At 40.3% G+C, this 20,455-nt stretch overlaps 1 protein-coding gene across 1 annotated transcript; it reads right to left on the reverse strand.

Moving 5' to 3' along the window:
- Positions 1-451: 451 nt before the first annotated feature.
- On the reverse strand, positions 452-20,444 carry wipf2a (WAS/WASL interacting protein family, member 2a). Its single transcript, XM_026172086.1, has 8 exons — positions 19,918-20,444; positions 13,260-13,396; positions 12,787-12,919; positions 12,059-12,169; positions 10,252-10,917; positions 8,441-8,668; positions 4,064-4,165; positions 452-2,491 (listed from the first exon to the last, which is right to left on the reverse strand). The coding sequence occupies exons 2-8, from the start codon at positions 13,317-13,319 to the stop codon at positions 2,451-2,453; spliced, it is 1,341 nt and encodes a 446-aa protein (XP_026027871.1). The 5' UTR covers positions 13,320-13,396; positions 19,918-20,444; the 3' UTR covers positions 452-2,450.
- Between the last annotated feature and the right edge of the window lie 11 nt (positions 20,445-20,455).

Below are 20,455 nucleotides of genomic sequence, written 5' to 3' on the forward strand. Positions count from 1 at the left end.
TCAGATTTTGACAGGCTCTAAGAACACATAAATACTCTGGAGAACAACAGGACTTTAGGACAAAGCCTCATAGACATTGGAGGACCTCAGAAGGTGGCAGTGTAACGTCAAGGACTAACTACAACTATGTTCACAACAAATATTCCACTTTCAAGTCTCAAACAGTTTAATGTTACACGTTCTTCATAAGCCTTAGTAGGTTCGTGGTGGCAAAGTTACTCTTCACAAAACCATACGCTTAATAACTGCACAGTTAATTATTGCTCTTGAAATCTAGAAATCTATCTAAATGAGATTTAAGCTGTGTTAATGTTTAGAGAAACGATACCAGCCAAGCATCCACTACATGAAATGGCAGAACTCGGTACTGACAGCTAATTTAGTAAAACATTGTGCAAGTGGAAGAAAAGCTACAAATACAGAAACTGAGCATAAAGAAACAGACAATGAATCAGGTACCCTTTCCCAACAGGAATATATTTATTTGAAATTATTTCAAATGATAAAAACATGGCTGATAACGTGAATGACCACAGGGTTTTTGCTTTTCAGAGTGGACAAGGTGAGAACATGAGATAAGTAGAGGGGTCATCTGTGTATCAAGGTGAACATGATCCAGAAAAAGAAGCAGAGGTGCATCACTTATCACCTTCACTAAATTACCTGCCGATCTGATTTTTTGAAAACCAGACCCCAAAAATGTTGGCTCATTGGTAAAACCTCGCATACATCAATTCAGCTCATTCACCTTTATGGCCAAATGTCCAGAGAAGTGCAACAAGAATCCAGTCTGTCAGACCAAAGCTCACCCACTGGAACATTGTTAGAACTCTTAATCATGTCTTTTCCTATAGTACAAGCTTTTTACAACATAAAAATAGATCAATAACTATGATTACCATATTCCTTAAAGTAAATATACAATATTTATTGCATTTTCAAATAGACTTGTTTCTTATTTACTCCGTTGTCATCATCTTCCCCCAATATATGTCGTCGTCATCATCATCAAAAAACTAATCACTGGTACCGATGAGTGACAACAGATTTGTGTAAGGCAAATACCAGCAGGAGGCGCTGCATCACTGAGAATGGACAGTCTGACCTGAGCCAGGATCTTTTTGTTCACTTTTTGTGCTGTGCACTGTAGAAAATGATGTCATTAGTGTTTTAAGTGAAGCTTGATGCTTTCAAAGGGAGAAAAGAGAGGACCTCCATATATATTCCAACAATTCTCTGGCACTTAAGTGTTCCTGCATTTTTTTTTTTTTTAAGATTTTTGTTTTTGGTTAGCTGCTACCATCTACAATCTCTACAAACTGCTGCTTGCATAGCAATTCAACAACACATTATCTTTCTCTGGCTATGAGGTCCTTCTTCGAAAGGGCCACCAGCAGCAAATCATGAATCAGAGCAGAGCTGAGCTTTCAGACAAACTTCCCTTGAAGAAGATTCCTGCGAAAACAGAGATGATCCCTTGTAAACTCCTCCAAAAATGGTCTGCAAACCTTGGTCCAGTAAACAAATAATTAGTGTTGGACTAAAATGTGGCCCACACAGAACCCACAGTGAGCCTGAAGAAATATGCTGGCTATGTGAAGGAAACCTGTCAGAACCATCAGGGGCAAATCAGTTTTATGTTGCATCAACATGATGTAGTCCTGATGTTGAAGGTGCGTATGTCAGGGTCATGCACAGTGTCTCGGTTAAGCAGTTTAGCTGCTGTGCAACATCATCTGAAGATGCAAATATGAACAACCCCAGATACAGGATAGAGTTACAAAAACAGGCAAGACTACAATCAAAGAATTATAAATGTCAGAACAAGTGTGTGGCGACTGCTGTCATGGTGAACCGTTCGTGAGACTCCACCTGCATTTGGCACACCGACTCAAGCACACCTTTACCTGGCACTGATGGAATGGCTATTCAAGACAAATACTAATTAACAAACCGACAATAAGCCCCACATGTGTGGCAGTACAAATTTTTAGGGAAAAACCTGAGTTTATCTGCTCATATTCCCTACAAATTAATGCTGACACCAAAAAGCAATAACATAACAGAAAAAAGAAAATATGTTATTCTGAAAAATCACAACTATTCTTATTATTATTCTGAATAAGCATAAAAAAAGATGGAATGCAGAGATTTGGAAGTGTTCGGAGTTTGGTCCCGATATGTCAAACAGAAGCCTCTGCATTCAGTCAGCAGAGTCGTCATCAAAGTGGTCCCAGGCAGTGGTTTTTGTTCTCTCGTGCAAAGACTGAAAGTGACCGCTGAGTAGTGTCAAACCTGCGTGGTGTAGTAGTGTTTCCTTTGTGTTCACCTTGATGCTTCCAGCTGGTGGCTCAATGTTAGTGTATGTTTGTGATGTAGTGTGTTTATGATTCGAGTGCTTCACCGCTTCCTCCTCAACGACACAGTTCAAGTCCCGAACTGAGGTCTGTTCACCTGCCCACTGGCGGCGCTGGAGGAGCTCCTCTTACGGCTGAGGAAAGAAGGTGGAGAGACAAAGTTAACTACAGCTCAGTCCTCACACTGGTCTAAAGGGCATAAATTGTACATTTTGAGAAGAAAGCTGGAAAAGTGACAGAAGTTCAAAACCAAAAAACAGTTCAATGAATAAATCTTTAAAACCTTAAGCCCTGACAGAAGGTCCGCTATTATTTTGCAACTCACAGAGAACCATTTTCAACCACAGTAGACTAGAAATTTCAAAATTTTGAGTTAATAAGCTGTAATTTTCGAGATCAAAATCTTAAGTTAGCGCTGTCAACCAGAGAGCTCTGTGAAGGTACTTCTTTTCCTTGTTACCCAGAAGCCAAAGGTGGAAGGCATCATCTACAGCTGTACTTTTGACATGGTTTTACAAATGACATCCTTGTGTTACTAACTGAACTGCATGGCGTTATCAACAGCAGTTTGCTAATGTTTATTATACACTGGTAGGTCACTGAAGAAGCTAAAACTGTTGCCCTCGTTTCCATTTTCATGAAATTGATTTGTGAATTCAGCGTTGATAACTTTAGAAATGCAAAGACTGTCTCCAATAAATCTCTTAGCTGAGATGATAATCCTGCGTTTGATTCGGCCTGGAAACATCATGGCTCCTAAGACTTAAACTCCCCCCTCCCCCCTCACCAACTCAACAGGTTAATATTTAGTTTCACAAAACTCAAGTAGTCATTATAAGGAAGTAGGTAAGCTGTGATTAAGTTGGTGGTAAACCTTTACTGTGAAACAAAGGTCAACGTTGCGTTATACCTTTCTCTTTTGGCATGTTGTAAAAAAACAGAAGAATACGTTTGCAGCTTGTGTGAGTCACTGAATATGTGTATAATATAATGTTAGCATTTCTATTTGTGGCAGGATACTACCATCATAAAGATATCACATCAATATTTTAAGAAGACAATTTGTTTCTTACACTGCAAATTACCATTGCCTGTTAATTAGTGCTTTTACACTTAGGTGTGTGCATAATATATACTTATTTTATAGGCAGAGAAGAAGAACTAGTTTCTAGTAATTATTAATTATGTTAATGCTGCTATAATAACACTGAATTTATAGGGAAGACACTTTCCAGAGCAACTCCATAGCATGTGGAGCACGTGCCAACAGCTCTAAAAGACGCATGTAAACCAAACTGTTAGGATAGTGTCTAAACAACACACACACAGAAGCTCAGGGTAATTTTTCATGAAACCCAGCTTCCCCTATGGCTGCATCCTGACACATAACACAAACAGAGCAGTTTATATGGCAATAAAACAATTGTCCACGACTTAACTGAATCTTAAGGGGAGCTGGCATTGTGTTACATTTACACTGTGGGTCATGCTTCAGTCATACCACACAGATCATAACCTTTTCTTCTTGTTTATTCCTTGTTGTTTTACTGCTGTTCTAAGTGTTTAGCACATGAGATCTGGGTAAATAAAGTGACCGTGTCTGACAATAACACTATATTCTCCATGAGAATGCAGTGTCTTATTATTCCTGACAAAACAAGTCAAGTGGAGGGAGAGAGCAATGTGCTTCATAGTGTTACTCATACCCGTGTTGGTCTTGCTGGGGTAGACCTTGTTGATAGGCCTGTACTCCTCTGGAGGTGGAAGGTCTTCAATAGGGTGGAAGTTGAACTTGGATTCAAAATCATCTGTAGGAGGAAGGAGAATAAACATAAACGTTTTAAAATGTGCAGACACATCAAGTCACAAGTTTTAAATATTAATTGCATTTGTTTTACAAAGAAAAGGCAGTGGACAGTTTAAATTGCTTAATAACTTATGACTACTACAAACGCAAAATGAAAAAGTTAAATCTCAAACTTCTGTGGCTAAGAGATCATGTCCTAACCAAAGTGTAGTAACAAATGCTTTAATGGATTTTTTTACTGCTTGCATACTCATTTGCAACAGTACTGATACACCCAGAGTAACATCATCTTCTCCTTCAGCTGACACACAACATAACAGATGTGAATAACAGCATAACAGACTTAGTGAACATGTTAAAGGCTGACACCCCGGTGTTTATGAGAACTTTTGCGAGGTCAGTAAAGCTCTTATATTAAAAATACTGAGGTATTAAACAGCCATCATCATGAAATTTTAACCTGATCATCATAAACGTTATTGTTAATGAATTAAGATTATTTCATTCTTAGCAATTACCCACAGACGGCAGCTATGTTTTTTAAACCTTTAAACATGTGAAACAGCAAAACATAGCACTGAAACAGAGATAAGCACAGTGCAAAAGAATAAAAGACAAACATGTTTTTCACGTGAGTTTCATCTATATAAGAGCGTTTCTAAATCTATGTACCGTCTTTTCTCTGTTTTAAAAGTTAACATTAATTAGCCAAAGCCACTAACTCTATCATTAATGCTGGCACTAGGCAGCAAAGATCATCAGTCCTGCTTGTTTTTACTGTTAATATACAGTGTTCATTTAACAGGATAATACAATAATTTGTGTCTAAACTATTGAAATTATTGTTATGTTTCTCGTAATGTTTCTCCTAGAAAAACCCATGCCATGTTATTTTAAAGAAGGGGCTTTATTATGCCTTCTAGACCACTCACACTTGTTGTCTTTTTCTAACTGCATGTTCATGAACTTTAACATTTTGTAGCTCTGAGGCTTGTAGCGTCTGACGTGTCGCTCTCGGATTTGTTGCAATTTTGTCCACTCATGTCCACTCCTGGGAAGACTGGTACTGGTGTTGAATGTATCCCAACCTTGTTCACTGTAGAATTATGGACTTCAAATGATTTATAACCATTGCCAGACATTTCGAGGCAGCAACATTTGTTCCTCAATCATTATTTACGTCTTTCCTCCTTGGCCTTGTGTCACCACATACCTGAATGCTGCAGGCAAGCAAGCTGCAAAACATTTGCTTCTACTGGTGAGCTCACACTGGCTGGTGATCAGTTAATGAAGTACATTTGATAAGCCTTACCCTTTTCATTCCTACAGAATTATTAGGGGTACACTTAGTTTAAAAAAAACAGACAAAAAAAAACAAAACACTGCTTCTGCAATATGGCTTAGTTTTTGTTACATAAATAATGACATTATGTAACCTTTGAGGTTATATTCACATCATATTAAGCTCTGCTAAGGAACAGATTACCACTACATACATTGACAGAGGGAGTACTTTAAACCACCAGGCAGAAGTTTGCTTTTGTTTTTTTAATATCAAAAAATAAATAAAAACAAAACCAAAAAAATCTTTCAACCCCTCTTTCAAACAATTAGCTGATGAGCATGAAAGTTTTTACCCTATTCCTTCTTCTCAGTCTGTAGTCACTGGTCCCTGCCTTTGTATTATGAACAGAGCTCAGTCACAGCTCAGTTTTTAGATTCCAGCCACTACAGATCACCCGTACAACATCTTTGCCTTCCCTACAGCCACAAACTCCAACCATCAAGCCTAGACAACAAAAATAAATGGTATTCTTTGGTTTGTCAAATAATAAAATAAGTCGTACAGGTTGCTTACTTTGTCTCAGCCCCCAGTTCTGTCAACCTGTGCAAAAAAAAAAAAAAAAAGTCTTTCCTACAGGTTGATGATTTACTTCTTGTAGTGGTTGGCATGTCGAGAATTTACATTTATTCCCTAATCACCTGACATGCAAGCAATGACTGTTTATGCTCTCTTATGACATTTATTACTCCGTTTGAAAGAGTTGCTGAGGGACAGGATGACAAACTATCTTAGGCTATAAATCCCATGGTCTGCAGCCTCAAGTCTCCCTTTATACAAACCACATAAATAGTGATTTGGTTTTATCATCATTTTTAATTCTTAAGTTTGACACAGTAAGTACACAAAGCCTCAGTAGTAATCTAGGAACCACCCATAACTACCTTTTTGGTTTCCTGATGTGTGGACAAATCAGGAAACCAAAAAGGTAGTTTGCATAGTGTCAGTGGAGATTTGACTATCAACGGCGATTCGTCACCGTCACCTCCATCGCATCAAGATCATAAACAAATTTGAGTAGTTAAGCAGCAGAAAAAGTGGTAGCTATTTATATAAGCCTCAGCATTTCATCTCCTGTTTAAAAGAGCAGTCAGATCGAACCCCACATTCAGATAGGTACCTACACTTGGGGGTGTAGTGTTGACACTCAGAGATATAGCTCAAGTTGTACTGGTGGTGCCCAAAGTTACTGAAATTAAGAGAGATGTTTTTTCAAACATTATCCGAGCTTTTCAGGGATCAAAGGAAAGGGTAAACATCCAAAGTCCACTTAAAAGCCATTTATGGAGCAATAAGACAATTTAACATTCTCTCCTCTTCCTCTCCATCTCCGACTGCCTGTATAAGGACACCATCTCAAGAGAAATCATCGGCACCTCCCTCGACAAAAACCATACAGTGCCTCAGATAAGGAACTTTGGTCCTCATCTGCCTCACTATCAACCGTTCCATTAAAACAGAATGGGGATGAAATGGGAGTTACACAGTTACTGTAATTAAGTATCATTTAAATTTAATTACCAAAAAGTTATCATTCACTTTATACTTAACTTTAACAGAAACCACCGTCCTAGTTCAACACTATAGCAGTAGGCCAGACACATTTACACAGGCATAAAACACTAGCGGCTGCCGTTCGTCCTCCCGGCAAAAAGAGTCTTTGGCACAAATCCCCTGGAAGTAAGATCTAGTTAGCAGGTTACTAACCCTACCAACCCCGTCACCAGGTGTTCAACATTTCAACCATACTGTTGATTATAAATGAGTTTTTGAGTGCATGTGGCAAAACTGTCCTTCCAACCCCATAAGGATATGAACACTTTTATTTTACTAGGCCTCACAAAATCTTTTCTTCTAGTGACTCTGGTGAGTTTCAGACTTCCAGCCTTAATTTCTTATTGGAAAAACCAACTTCACAATCCCTTACAAGGCCACATTTTGTGTTGCGGCAGCCACGTAAGACCGTGAGATAAACATAAACTGGCTTTGTAGTTATGCTCTCTTAATCACAATGTATTCCTACCAACATTGTCGTAACACCATGGATAACCAATTTACTTATAACAGGTTGGGCTTGTTTATCCAAGATTAGTACTAGATTATCAGCAGTATGATAATCTGGTTCAGCCTCCTGTTCATCCATCTTCATTTCTGTTTATCTCACAGTGCATTTTGTTGCACTAGCCTTCATTGGCCATTTCCTGTGTTAGTGTGGGTCTGCAGTAGTGGCAAGTGTGGATTCATGTAAACTCCTTCTTTGTGATCACAGTTTGGTTTAAACAGCAAGCTCTGGGCTGTTGTCCACTGTGCTCCAGTTATGGTTGATTTTCTGAAGCATGTACAGCACCCTCTCTGTGTTCTTAGCTGATTTACAAATGGAGCACTGGGTTTTCCACTCCTGCCTAACAGAACACACACATTGTCTGTGTGCACCAGTGCTGCTATGCAAAGAGACTGTAGCAGAAAATTCAAAGAGAGAGGATGGGTGTGGATGGAGGTGTCAGGGTCCAATTTGAATACCTCCACACATACAAAACCAGGCAAAAAGGTAATGAGCTACATTTAAGCCATTTTAGGTCTAACCTGTGAGCAAAGTCATGTAAATAAGATCTCACACGTAACACTACGATGGTTATAGCTCATCTTTTTAGGATTTAAACAATGTCTGGAGAGAGACATTTATACATAACAGTTTTGAAGTCACAATTTTAGGGATGTTATCCTTTTCTTATCATTTTGCTAAGTTCATTATAAATATTTTAACTTGATAAATGGTGAAATCCTGTATCCCTTTGTTTCTGCCTGCTGTGAACTGTGGCACCATTTGATCTAATTGAACTAGATTCAGTAGGATTTTAAAAACTGATGTTATTTAGCAGTTGTCAACAGTGGAATATGAAGGAGATGTTGCCGAAGCAGTCTTTTCGCACTCACCTATGATGGACTTGGAGGAGGAGCTGGAGGAGTAACCATTCCGGACTGGCGGGGGTGGAGGAGGGGGTCCAGCTGGGGTTCGTGAGGAGGAAGATGAGATGGAGGAAGAGGAAGGAGGAGGTGGTGGTTTATTGCCTCTGGAGTCTGAGCTATGGCCACGGTAAGGGGGTGGGGGAGGAGGGGCATCCCGATTGCCATTACGAGACCCAGGGGTGGGCGCCTGGGGAGCTGCATGGACAACATACACACACAAACAAGTGATCACGAATTCATACTGAGGGTCAGATGAACGGCAGTGATCTTAATGAATCTGGTCAAGTCTGTGTGTGTCTAATGTATCAGTTGCCGGGGTCCCCCCACCATGATAAAACTTGTAAGGGTACAAAGTTTGTACACACGGGCTAAAACAGAAATATGAAATGAAAGTACTGACCATGACTGTTTTACATTTAGTACAGACTTATATAGTCAAGTGTTACTCAGCAGTCAGTAAAAACGTGCATGCATGTTGTGCAGAACAGAGCGAAACATCACGTTACAAGCATCTTTCTTCCAGCTGGTTTCATAACCAATCATGAAACCAGATATGATATAGTTTCTTAAAAATGCTACTGTTTGTAACAAAGCAACTTAGAATATGCCACATGACACATTTCGAGTTCCTGTCACTGCATCAGTGGAAAAAAAACCCCCAAACATCTGTTCTCATACTGACTTTTAAAATATAGAGACTTCAGTACCAGCGAACAGTGAGATTGAAACAAGTCTGTGCAACTTAATATTAAGAGTGCGTGTGGGGGAAAACAAGGTGAGCAGGAATGCTGGAATATTCCACAGGGCTACAGGAATGCAGAGAAACCAGGAGACCTTGTAGCAAATCGTTTCACCGTTCAATCACAAGACAGAACTCAAGCTAACAAGTGCCTTCCTGTTTCGTGTATTTGCTTTGAATTCAAATTATGACTGTTCCCAGTGTGCCATAAATCTTTTCTGAAGCGGAAACAAAATCATCATTTGACACGTCAGACGTGGCGAACTTCATCTGTAACTAGGGCACTTTGTAGGTGTGGCTGTCCTAAATCCCCCAGTTTTTTTAAGTTTTGTTTTTTAAACATCAGAAGCATCTAAGATGTGTCATCCACATGGCATCCACCCAACTTAGCATACTTACAAATACCAAAAAACAGCATATCTGCTCCGCATATTAAAATATCCTCATGTCGTCACTTGTTGACAAAATAAGGGGGGGGGGGGGAAAAGGTCATTCTCCCAAATGCAAAAGCAGCTGTAATTATAAGAAATATTATACTACTGTCAAGAATCGATGCAGGAACTTGATGAAATGCTGCAGCCAAAAGAAAGATTTATACATCACACAGAACAAGACGGAGCACATTTTTTGTATCGTTCTGCACTACTCTCAGATTCAGAGGATAGAAGCCCGTCATGTGTAGAAAACGTTGCAGCGTTATCCTGGATTGTACCTTAAAGGTTCAGAGATAATGAGCCAAGGCTTGCTTTGCCTTCATTATAAACATTTCTCCTCAAAATAAAGAATAATGAGGTCTTCTTCAACGTTCACAATCAGGAGTTTGCACTCAGCCATATCTTTATTGTATATATGAAGTAAATCTGGGCATTCAAACGATGAGCTGATTAAGGGATTAGGTTAACAATGGAGGTTAGGTTTCATGAAGGTCAAATTAGAGATGATTGAGAATGAACGAGAGAATTTCAATCACAGGATAAAAATAAAGAAAAAATTGTGGTGAGTGGCAATATTGCACTTTTGACAGATTTCTGGGACGTACCTGTTCTGCGTCCAGGTGGATCTCTGACAGGTGGAGGTGGTCTGTTAGACTGCTGAGAAGAGGATGACGATGATAATGATGGAGGTGGTGGTGGGGCATGGCTGCGTCCTTGGTTGCTGCCTCCTGATGTGTGTTTTTTATGAAGGGAGTTATTCCTCTGGGGAAGCTCTGGAGCTCCACCTCCATCGCCGTGGGATGGCCCATTAGAGACACCACCAGATGTGTGTGGTCTGTATGGCGGGGGAGGAGGAGGAGCAGAAGAGCCTCCAGTAGGTGGTCTGCTGGAGGACAGAGGTTTTACGTTGCTGGGCGGGGCTGGGCCTCTTCCAGGTGTTGGTGGAAGGGGTTTCTCTCTGCTGTAAGAGGATGAGGAAGGTGCAAGAGATGCTTTCTGGCTTGGGGTAGGTGGGGCATTTCCACGGCCACCTCTGTTAAAGGGTGGTGGAGGCGGTGGTGCAGAGGTGCTGTGCTTCATCCCACTGCTACCGCTGGAGGAGTGGGATATGTCAGGCAGCGAGGGGCGGTGTGAGCGTGAATGTTCTGGTGGAGAGGGCTTGTTGGGGGGTGACGGTGAGGTGGACCGGCCTGTGGGAGGACGAGGAGCCGCTGACCGGGACCCCGGGGGCCGTAGCGCAGATCTGCCCAGTGAACCACCAGCAGGACCGTCTGTGTGGAAGACAGAGAGGCAGTGTTTAAGTGCACTGGGAAAAAAATACAACAAAAACCAACTCTGGTTTCTTGGAAGCAAGTATTATTGTTTTGGAAGCAAAATAATAAGGAATTGGGAATGACTTAACACTCCCAGTGAGTCTCATACTCTCGCTCTGAAACTCGCGCTGTCACCATATTTTTCTCTATCAGGTAATATATAAACACGCACGCTCCATGCAGTGTGCCAGCTAGAAATTTTTCCTGGTTGGGGATTAATGATGCATTCGCAGCATGTGGGAAAAAAATAACTCGGAGTGAATTACACGCAGACAGCTTAATATTTCCATGGTAACTTATACTTGATGGTTACAATAAAGCCATTTTAACCAACATGCGTGGGAAAATCTCACGATACATTGAATATATTTGATATATCGCCGAGCCCTATGTGGACGAGTTAAATACTACAATCAGATGATTTTTGCACAAATCAGTCACATGTCAGACCTGTTGCTGACTGATTCGTCGATAATATTCTTTATATACCAACCTCTTGCTAAACTGTACAGTACAGTCTTGTGGTGTTGTTGCTGTATATTATTGCTTAATTAGTGAAGGGGTGGGTAACCAAGTTTGACCAGCTTATGGTTACATTAACACTAGTTGGAAACTTTCGTTTCTCCACGGAGCTACACCTTTGACTGCTAAGATCTTCCATTATAAAAATATCAAACAAGCAGCAGGAGAAGTTGAAGGTTGAAGCTATTTGCTGCATATGAAGTGTAACAGTTCAATAATTTAACATTCAACTAAAATAGTACGTTTTAGACTTTCATTCATTATTAATGGTCCAAGCATTGTGAATTTGTAGCAGTGTAAATTATTTATTTCTATAACCACAAAATGATGGACAGAAAAATAAAAAGTACAAGCTCGGGAGAAAGGCCAAAGGAGCTTTATTCTCTCTCTTTATGTGCCGTTTCTTATTCTGGAATCATCTGCTGACAGATGTTATGTGTACGAGAGGACTGACTTCAGGTGTCCTCTCTTCTCCTTGTTATTTACTCACACTAATGATAACGGCTCTTTGACAAAATGATCCAAATACAGTAAACTGGGGCAAACACGTATGTGCTAAATAGCATAAATGTTTTACCTCCAATTGGTCGTAACTTTGGCACACCTCCTTGGAAAAGGCCGCCCATTCCCTTTGGGGCTCCACCTCCAAAACCGCCACCTCCACCACCTCCACCACCTCCTCCAGATTCTGGGGGGGCAAACAGAAATACATTTTAATATTCAAATATTTAGAGAACCTGGGACTTTATCATGGAAAACTGATGGGAATAAGCTGTTCCACTGCAGAGTAAGAAAAAAACCTGTTCTTTAATTTAATATTTTAAAGGTCAAGTTCAGTTTCCTTTTTCCACTTAAACATATTTTACATAAATTTCTGAAACATATACCGCTCAACAATGGAAAAAATTAAAGGGAACTCTTAAACCACACATCATTACTGACATACAGCAAGACGACTTATTGAAAACAAACATGCGCTGTCATTCACCTTTTCCCCCCAACATCTATTTGTTTATACCCTACTTTGCATTTCCACAATGTGTCTTTTGTCCTGTGCCCCCCACCCCCCCCACCCCACCTTATTGTAGCAGATGGCAGAGTTTTCTTCCTGTCACGGAGTTTTTTCTGCCCACTGTCAGCGAGTGTTTGGTACAATATTAAGCACCCCAAGGTGACTATTGTTGTGATTTGGCAGTATATAAATACAAGATAATTTTAGGACATCCACCCTGGTGTCAGGATTTTGAATCAACTCACAGGGAGTACATCAGTTGGGATTTGAGTTTGTGTATAAAACAAACTTACTCTCTATAACAGGAGCACTCCGGTCATTGACCTGGCCGACCTTCTTTAGCTTGGCGCCTTTGTGGATGTCTGACAGCAGTGCTCCTCTGCCTTTTGCCTCAGATGAGCTCAGTTTGGGAGGAGCTGTGTTTGCCTGTGGAGACAGTTAAAAACTTTACAAGCAAACTTCCGGCTCCTTTAGTTAGAACAAAAAAGTTTGAGCTCGCAATGCAGACTTAAAACAAAGATATAGTTTAGTAGCAGCTTTTGGTAATTTAGCTTCTATATCTGACTTTGCCCATGGCTTAACAATTCAAAAACGTTTCAGGGACAAGCACGTCTTGTGCACATTTGCACCATGTTTTAATATAAACAAATTTCTCACAGCACATATAAACATCTCAGGTCAAATTAGAGATCTGCTACAAAGAAGTGTATAACTTGTCAGTTTTCAGTGCAGTGTGTTGTGATGAATATTTGATCGGGTCACTGACCTCATGGAAGGTTGGAGGGGGTGGGGGTCCTGGAGGAGGAGGAGGGGGAGGAATAGGCATCCTGACTCTGCGTTGGCACCGTTCTGTGTGGGGTAAAGGCCGGTGACTTCACCGTCTCTGGAACAATACGCTGGCTCCTGAAAATGACAGAATATCTCAACTGATAAAACTGAAAGCCAAATTCGGTTGTTAAGTGATGACGTATGAGCCCTGCTTCTACTCTGCATTTATTAAGGCTTTTCTGTTTTAAAACACACGTTTTGTATCTTGTTCTATTTAATCTGAACACGCCCCTAAAAAAAGTCAGTGATCACTGTCGGTCTCTCTCGGTTTTTATTACCACTACTCATCAGCACAACGTTTTAAAGCTCACGGTGTAACTGCAGCCCAGCCCGTGCAGACTAACTTGGTATGGTGGATGGATTATCTCAGTTGTTCTCCTGACTGAAATTTGGTCCATTTACAGCATCCTTTGACCCTAACTGTCAGGAACCCTTACATTAACTTTTATTGAGTGGAAAAATTTGCGTTCATCCTCCAGCTTCACTGTGTTCACATTATACTAGCCACAGCTGTGTAGTTTTGTCTGATGAAGCAAAGGTTTACTAGCAGTAAGGGTAAAACTGCACATACTGTTGTACCAGTGTAGTAGTAGTAAAAAAAAAAGAAAAAAAAAAAAAAAAGGTCCAGTCTAGAATATGATGTAACCCTAGTTTCAAGAAATTAAGAGCGCACACGCACACGCACACACACACACACACACACACACACACACACACACACACACACACACACACAGGAGCTTTCCCATGGACCAAGAACCTTTTAACCTTCTGTACCCTTTAACAGCAACAGCTGGATATGCCGTATTTCCCCATAACCGCCATGGATTACTGGAAACCTTCTACTGCTGTCCGTGTATATAAGATATTGTTGTATATACATTGTATTTTTATGCATTTAATTAATATTAACACTTAAAAATAAATTAGGAATTAAAAATATGTCTAATATTTTATAAAATGTTAAAACTTCATTGTGTATGAAGTGTCCTTGTCTGCTTGTCTTTTCAAATAAAGTCCAATATGGGCCAGCAAAGCTCACTTATGAGACGAGTTGTTGAGGATACCCCGAACTTGCCTGTGAGTAAAAACTGCCGGTTTTGTTCAGTGCTAGTGAATTTTGTTTTTTGAAGTAAGTGACTGTGAGCTGTCTGGAGACAAGAGGCTTGCATGTCTAATGGCATAGGAGGCAGATGTAGATGAGGAGGAGACAAATGATGAAAATGTAAATTTGTTGGTATATCAGCGCTGTTAGGGGAGGAGAAACAGCCGAAGCAAAGAAATTATAACTTTTCCCCCCCAAAAGTTTCTTCCACAAACTGTTGCAACATTTCCCTCTGTATAATCTGTTCATTACTTTACTGATATATCATTAAATGGCTCTAAAACCAATGCAATCATATACAAATATCTTCAACCCACCTGTAGCAGATCCGGCACATGTTGTAGGCTACAAAAATCTAGAGGTGCGTAACCGGCAGAAATGGCAGCTAGCAACAGCAGGTGTAATGTTAATGTTATGCCGTTCATGAGGCACTGCACAGTGGGTGTAATGATCCCACAGACTTTAACTCAAACCAACTTTTAAATCAAAGAATATGTGCTTAATAAAATAAAATAAAAAAAGCCACAAGGAACACTCACCATGATTGCAGTGGATAATTTTACCTGTTTTGAACACCACTGCATTTTAGTTCGTTGTATGTTAAACATCCTATGTTCTTAGCACAGCAGGAGCTATGCTAGTGGACCAAGAACAGCACAAACACAAACAAGAGCAGCCCACATTACTGGCTGTTACATTTCGACACTGCTCCCGATGACACTAAACAACTACATTATGTAGATGTCTGTATGAAAAGCTCTGCTAAACAACGACAGCCTGCCAACCCACAACCCTTCCAGGCATTTTGGTTCCTCTATCTGAACAATGAACCAGACTTTAAAACAAGTTTACAGTTTGTAAACCCCAAAGTTTCACTAAAATCCTCTCAATAGCTGCAGCAACTCTTAACGGGTTTGGCTAAGTGGTGCTGAATGTGTTTCTTTCAGTTCAAAACTGAAAGCTAATCAAATATCAAAAAGGAGAGAAGCGCAAGCACCAGATCCTCAGAACAATCTTTAATCCAAAGAATAATTAAACATTTAATCAATCCTGTGTTTTTGTTTTTCCTTCTACTGATCAGCTACTTGTTTCACATCCAAAATAAGAACAATGCATTTAACCAGCATCCAGGCAGAGCTAACAACAGGAGAATGTTCATTTTAATGTGAAGAGCTGAGTGTTTTCATATGGTTTTCTTTCAATGTTCTACACTTTGTGCCTGTGTCACTGTTAAATGCAACTGCGACCTGGATTACTCCCATGGGAATTGGGACAGTTTGCACAGTACAGTTGACGAGACTGTTATGAAGCATGATGCTTGAGATAAAGGATGAAATGACAAGAGTTGTTCTGTCTTTCAAATTTCACTTGCAATCTTTTGTAAATCCTTAACTGTGCAACAATGGAGGGTGCCCTCGGGTAAATCCAATATGAAGTGTCACAACATGATGATTACTCATTTTAAAGCGTCATCAGTTTTATAAGGCTTAAGGTGATGAAACTGACTCCACCTATTTGTAGGACAGAACTGAACCAGTTGTAGGATTTTTCTGATTATATGACACACACACACACACACACACACACACACACACACCTAATTGTAACGAAACAGAACTTCTCATGTTGGTAATACACAACTTTCTATTAGTGTAGACTGGACAATTTCTGCGTTTCCAATTCTATAGTTAGGATGAAGAAAGCCAAGACACAGCAAACGGCATCACTGAACAAAGCATCTTCCGTCTTGTTGTCATGACTGTAGTTGACGTTATGCCAACAAGCAGCTGGTGATTGTGTTGTGTTACTGCGAATAGATAAAAGCCCCTGAAGCTAGTTGCTCTTAGGGATGATGCTCAGTAGGCAGTTTCCTAAGAGGGTCCCTCGAACTCGGTAGGTAGACTCGCTTTAGACGCGTCTCTACAGAAAGAATCCAACGCCTCAACTTTACTCTGAATATTACCCTAAAAAACAAAAACAAAAAAAATCTCATCTCAGGGCTTACTCCACCCACAGACCAAAAAGGTTTTCAGCTGTGGGTCTAAAGTAGGGGTGTCAAACTCCAGACCTCGAGGGCTGGTGTCCTAAAACTCAAATGTGTCCCTGCTGCAACACACCTGTATAAAATTAGTAGGTCATTAGCAAGACTCTATAGAACTTGACTGCATGCTGAGTTGGCAACCCCCAACCCTACTCAAGTAATTTTAAATAAATCAGATCAGAATCAGAATGGGGTTTATTGCCAAATGTTGAGCAGGTTTACAACATTAGGAAATTGCTGCGGTGCTTCAGTGCAAACATGCTGTCATAAATAGCACTTAAATAGACATGGAAAAAAAATAAAAGTAGGGATAAGAATTAAAAGTGCTACGTGGAAAGATATGTGCATGAGATATATACATGAGATATATACATGAGAATAAGTGCAAGTAATGCAAGTAAAGGTAAATGTTTGGAAATATGTACTTCTAAAATAACTTTCATTGCACCATGTTTATTCAGTCATGAGCTCTGTAACATGAACCAAATGGCTGCGTTGCAACCTCAGCATGACTTGGGTACTTTTGTGAAATCTAATGGTAAATGGCCTGTATTTATATAGCGCTTTACTAGTCCCTAAGGACCCCAAAGCGCTTTACATATCCAGTCATCCACCCATTCACACACACATTCACACACTGGTGATGGCAGCTACATTGTAGCCACAGCCACCCTGGGGCGCACTGACAGATCTAATGATCTCCCCTGAACTTAATTTGGAACTATGTCCCTTTGGTGGAAAAAGGGTAAGAGAATCAAGTTAATCAAAACGTCCTGTTCCCTGCACAGATTTCCTGCAGAGGGAACTAGAGATGTCAACGGCTGACTGGAATAGGCCCGTTTGGGTTTTTAGCTGATCAGCCATGACAGATGACTGATAAATTTCACATATTTTTTTCTTGGACTTGTCCGTCTCCAGAAACATGGCTTCAGGTAGCTATAATGCAGACAATGACTAAGTTATTGATTTGGTCATAGACAATACCCCTGTGAAACAAAATCTAACAAGTAATAAGTGTATCTAGGTGTCTCAAATGCTAATGAAATAGCCAGTTTAACCACTGCCACTTCCCGTTAGTGCACAGACTCAGTTGGTTTCAAAGTCTTCCCTCTATTTTCTATTGCAGTAATTTCAGCTGAAATAAAAGTTGTTCAATGTTTAGTGGCTCCAACTTCAACATCTGTTCAGTCTCATCTCCCAATACAGTGGCACTGAAATCCAACTAGGAACTAGTTGGTGTAAATACAGGGTGACGCAAGTCTGTAACACAATGGAATACACTGGAGTTTTTATCTATACAATAAGCTCTGGCCACCAACTTAAATCACATTGGTCACTTGACATTTGTTTGAATTAGACTGACTCCTGACACAAGTCTTGTAATCTGGGGCCGTTTTAGAGTAAAAAGGTTGATTACTTAATAATTTAGCTGTTTCGAGGTTATTCAAGGCATTATTGATCAATAATGACCTGAAGAAATACAGGACAGTGCGTTTTCATCCACTATGAAATTAGAATAGCACTTTGCCCATCTTTGCGAGAAGGTGCACTAAATATAAAACTTGTTATACAGTCAGTTTAGCGAGATAAGTACAGCTCTGTTTGACCCCTGTTCATTTATATAAAAATTTTTTTTTAAATCCTGTAATCACACATGAATTTATATGATGGACATCATTTTCCAGTATTGGAAAGTTTTGATTTGAAAAGACTACCAAAATAATTGTACTGAATTTACATTATAGCTAATTATATTATATTAAACTGTGTCCATCCTGCATATAATACACCTGTACTGAAACTGCTCTAAATGTCAAAGCTTTTCACACAAAGAGTGTCTGAGGTCATTGGATCTCCCCAAACCAGTTAGCTGTCTGGGCTCATTGTTGCCTCATGCAGGCAGTTGGCTCCTCGCCCCGCCCTCACCTCTTTTATGCTCCAGTCCTCGGGCAGCATGGTTTAGAGCTGAGACAGGTTTTCACCGAGGGAAACCAAAGGAATCTTACCTAGCAAGCTCGCTAGTCAGGCAGTGACGTGGGTTAAAGCGAACCGCACAGCAGCAGATTTACGAAAACTGAGAGTAGGGGGTCAGCAAATATTTCAAGACCTGTCTGGTGTGTAGAGTAACTGTAGTCTCAAATAGACCTATTTCAGTGACAGTGATTTAATTAAACCAGCAAGAAAGGTGTGCAAATGGCTATTACACAACTCAAGGATCCATCGTCACATCATATTTACTTTATTATGAGATATCACAAAATCTCTGATTTAATCTTTATATCTTAAATCTCTGATTTAAGAAACTGGAACTAGTAACTGTTGTTTATGCTTTTAACAATTCTTTGCAGTTCTTTAAGTGACAACCCACTGTATAGAGCCAAGAAGACCTCAGATTGTTGGTATAAGACTTCAGAAATACTAAAAAGGCTGTGGTTTAAATAAGATATGATAATCAAATATTACCCAGGCAGTAAAAATGCTCATATGGTTGGCAGTCATGCCCTGGCAAAAGCAACAGGTCCTGACCTTTGACCCCATAATCTAACTAATCCTGTCCATTCAAGATCCAAGTAAAAATGAGCTCTTAAGTAGGTCATGAGGCTGAGATTTGCTCACCATTAAACTGTTCACCCAAACAGTTGGTAAACAGCCATTTGATGGCAAGAAGTTTCCCCACATCAACAGTCTGGCGATGTACAGAGAAACAGAGCCAGAGAGGGAGGGCTGTATGAGGAAGTAGGATGCTTTTGTGGTTAAGGAAGTACGCTGAGCTTACAGGCCTGTAACACTGTGTGTGTTTCTAGGCTTTAGGGGGGTGGAGATGGCCCCATATAACTAAAACAGAACCTCAATTGTGTGCTCAAGACATTCTTTAGAATAAAAAACAACATTTTCTACTGTCAGCTTTTTTCAACATGTAGAGACCAGATAACTACCATGAAACCAGGGATGGAAGACACATTTGTACACTATGTAGAAATTTAAATTTTTATTGCGCTGAGCTTAATGAATACACGAGGCAGAAACTAATAATCGATTAGTCGAAAACTGGCATCTATTTTGGTTTGCAAATAACCATTTATATTTCCGTGTACCGGATAGTTCCATTACTTACAGTGTTTGAGAGATGTTTACCCTACTTGGGTATGAAATGACAAAAGTCGTCTATTTAAATACCGATATAGTGATGATTTTTTTTATAGTGTGACATTTGATGCCTTCGCATATGTACATAATTCCTTATACCTCTGCACACCACTGCATGAACATAGTTTTTGTTGGACAGACCTCCAGCTAAGAGAAACATGAAAACAGTGACATAAACGTTCGTCACACACATGATCCAAAGGCCTAGGCAGGTTGTGTAGCCGCTCCCAGGTAAAGGGAGAGTGAGCATACATACCTGGCAGAGGCTAACTTAAACTTGGTTAGCATTACGAATTTACTCACCCTGGCTCGAACAAGCGGATGTTTGCTAGTCTCGTCCTCCTAAACAACATGAATGGGAAGTGTCGATGTAGAAATCCTTCGTAGGGGAGAGTCTAACCCCCCTTCCAAAAAAATGATGGGAGGGTGCTGGTGAGCTGTGCTGGCGTAAGTTACCAGCGACACTAGCAGGTTAGCTAGCTAGCTGTCGATGGTTTCAACAGATCGGCTAGCGGCGGGTTCACTGGAGCTAGCCGCAGTTAGCTGCTTTGCACCGAGCTGTTTACTTTCCAGCTGTCAATGTCAGCGCAGTCCGGCTGCCTGCAAACTCTGTCCGCAAGAGGTCTTTGAGATAAATAGTGCATTAAACAAAGTGCTGGGCGCGTCTGAGAACCACTTTTTATCAGTTTTGGGTAGCTATAGAAAACTTTACCTGCCCTCCTGACCTGCCAGCAGAGCCATACTCCCTGCTGACACCGTTTTATCGCTCTCTTCTCGGAAACCCGGAAACAAGCAGAGCGACACAAAATGGAGCACAACAGCGGTGCATTAAAGCGCTGCC

The sequence above is a fragment of the Astatotilapia calliptera genome, chromosome 6, assembly GCF_900246225.1.
Source record: "Astatotilapia calliptera chromosome 6, fAstCal1.2, whole genome shotgun sequence".
Lineage (NCBI taxonomy): Eukaryota > Metazoa > Chordata > Actinopteri > Cichliformes > Cichlidae > Astatotilapia > Astatotilapia calliptera.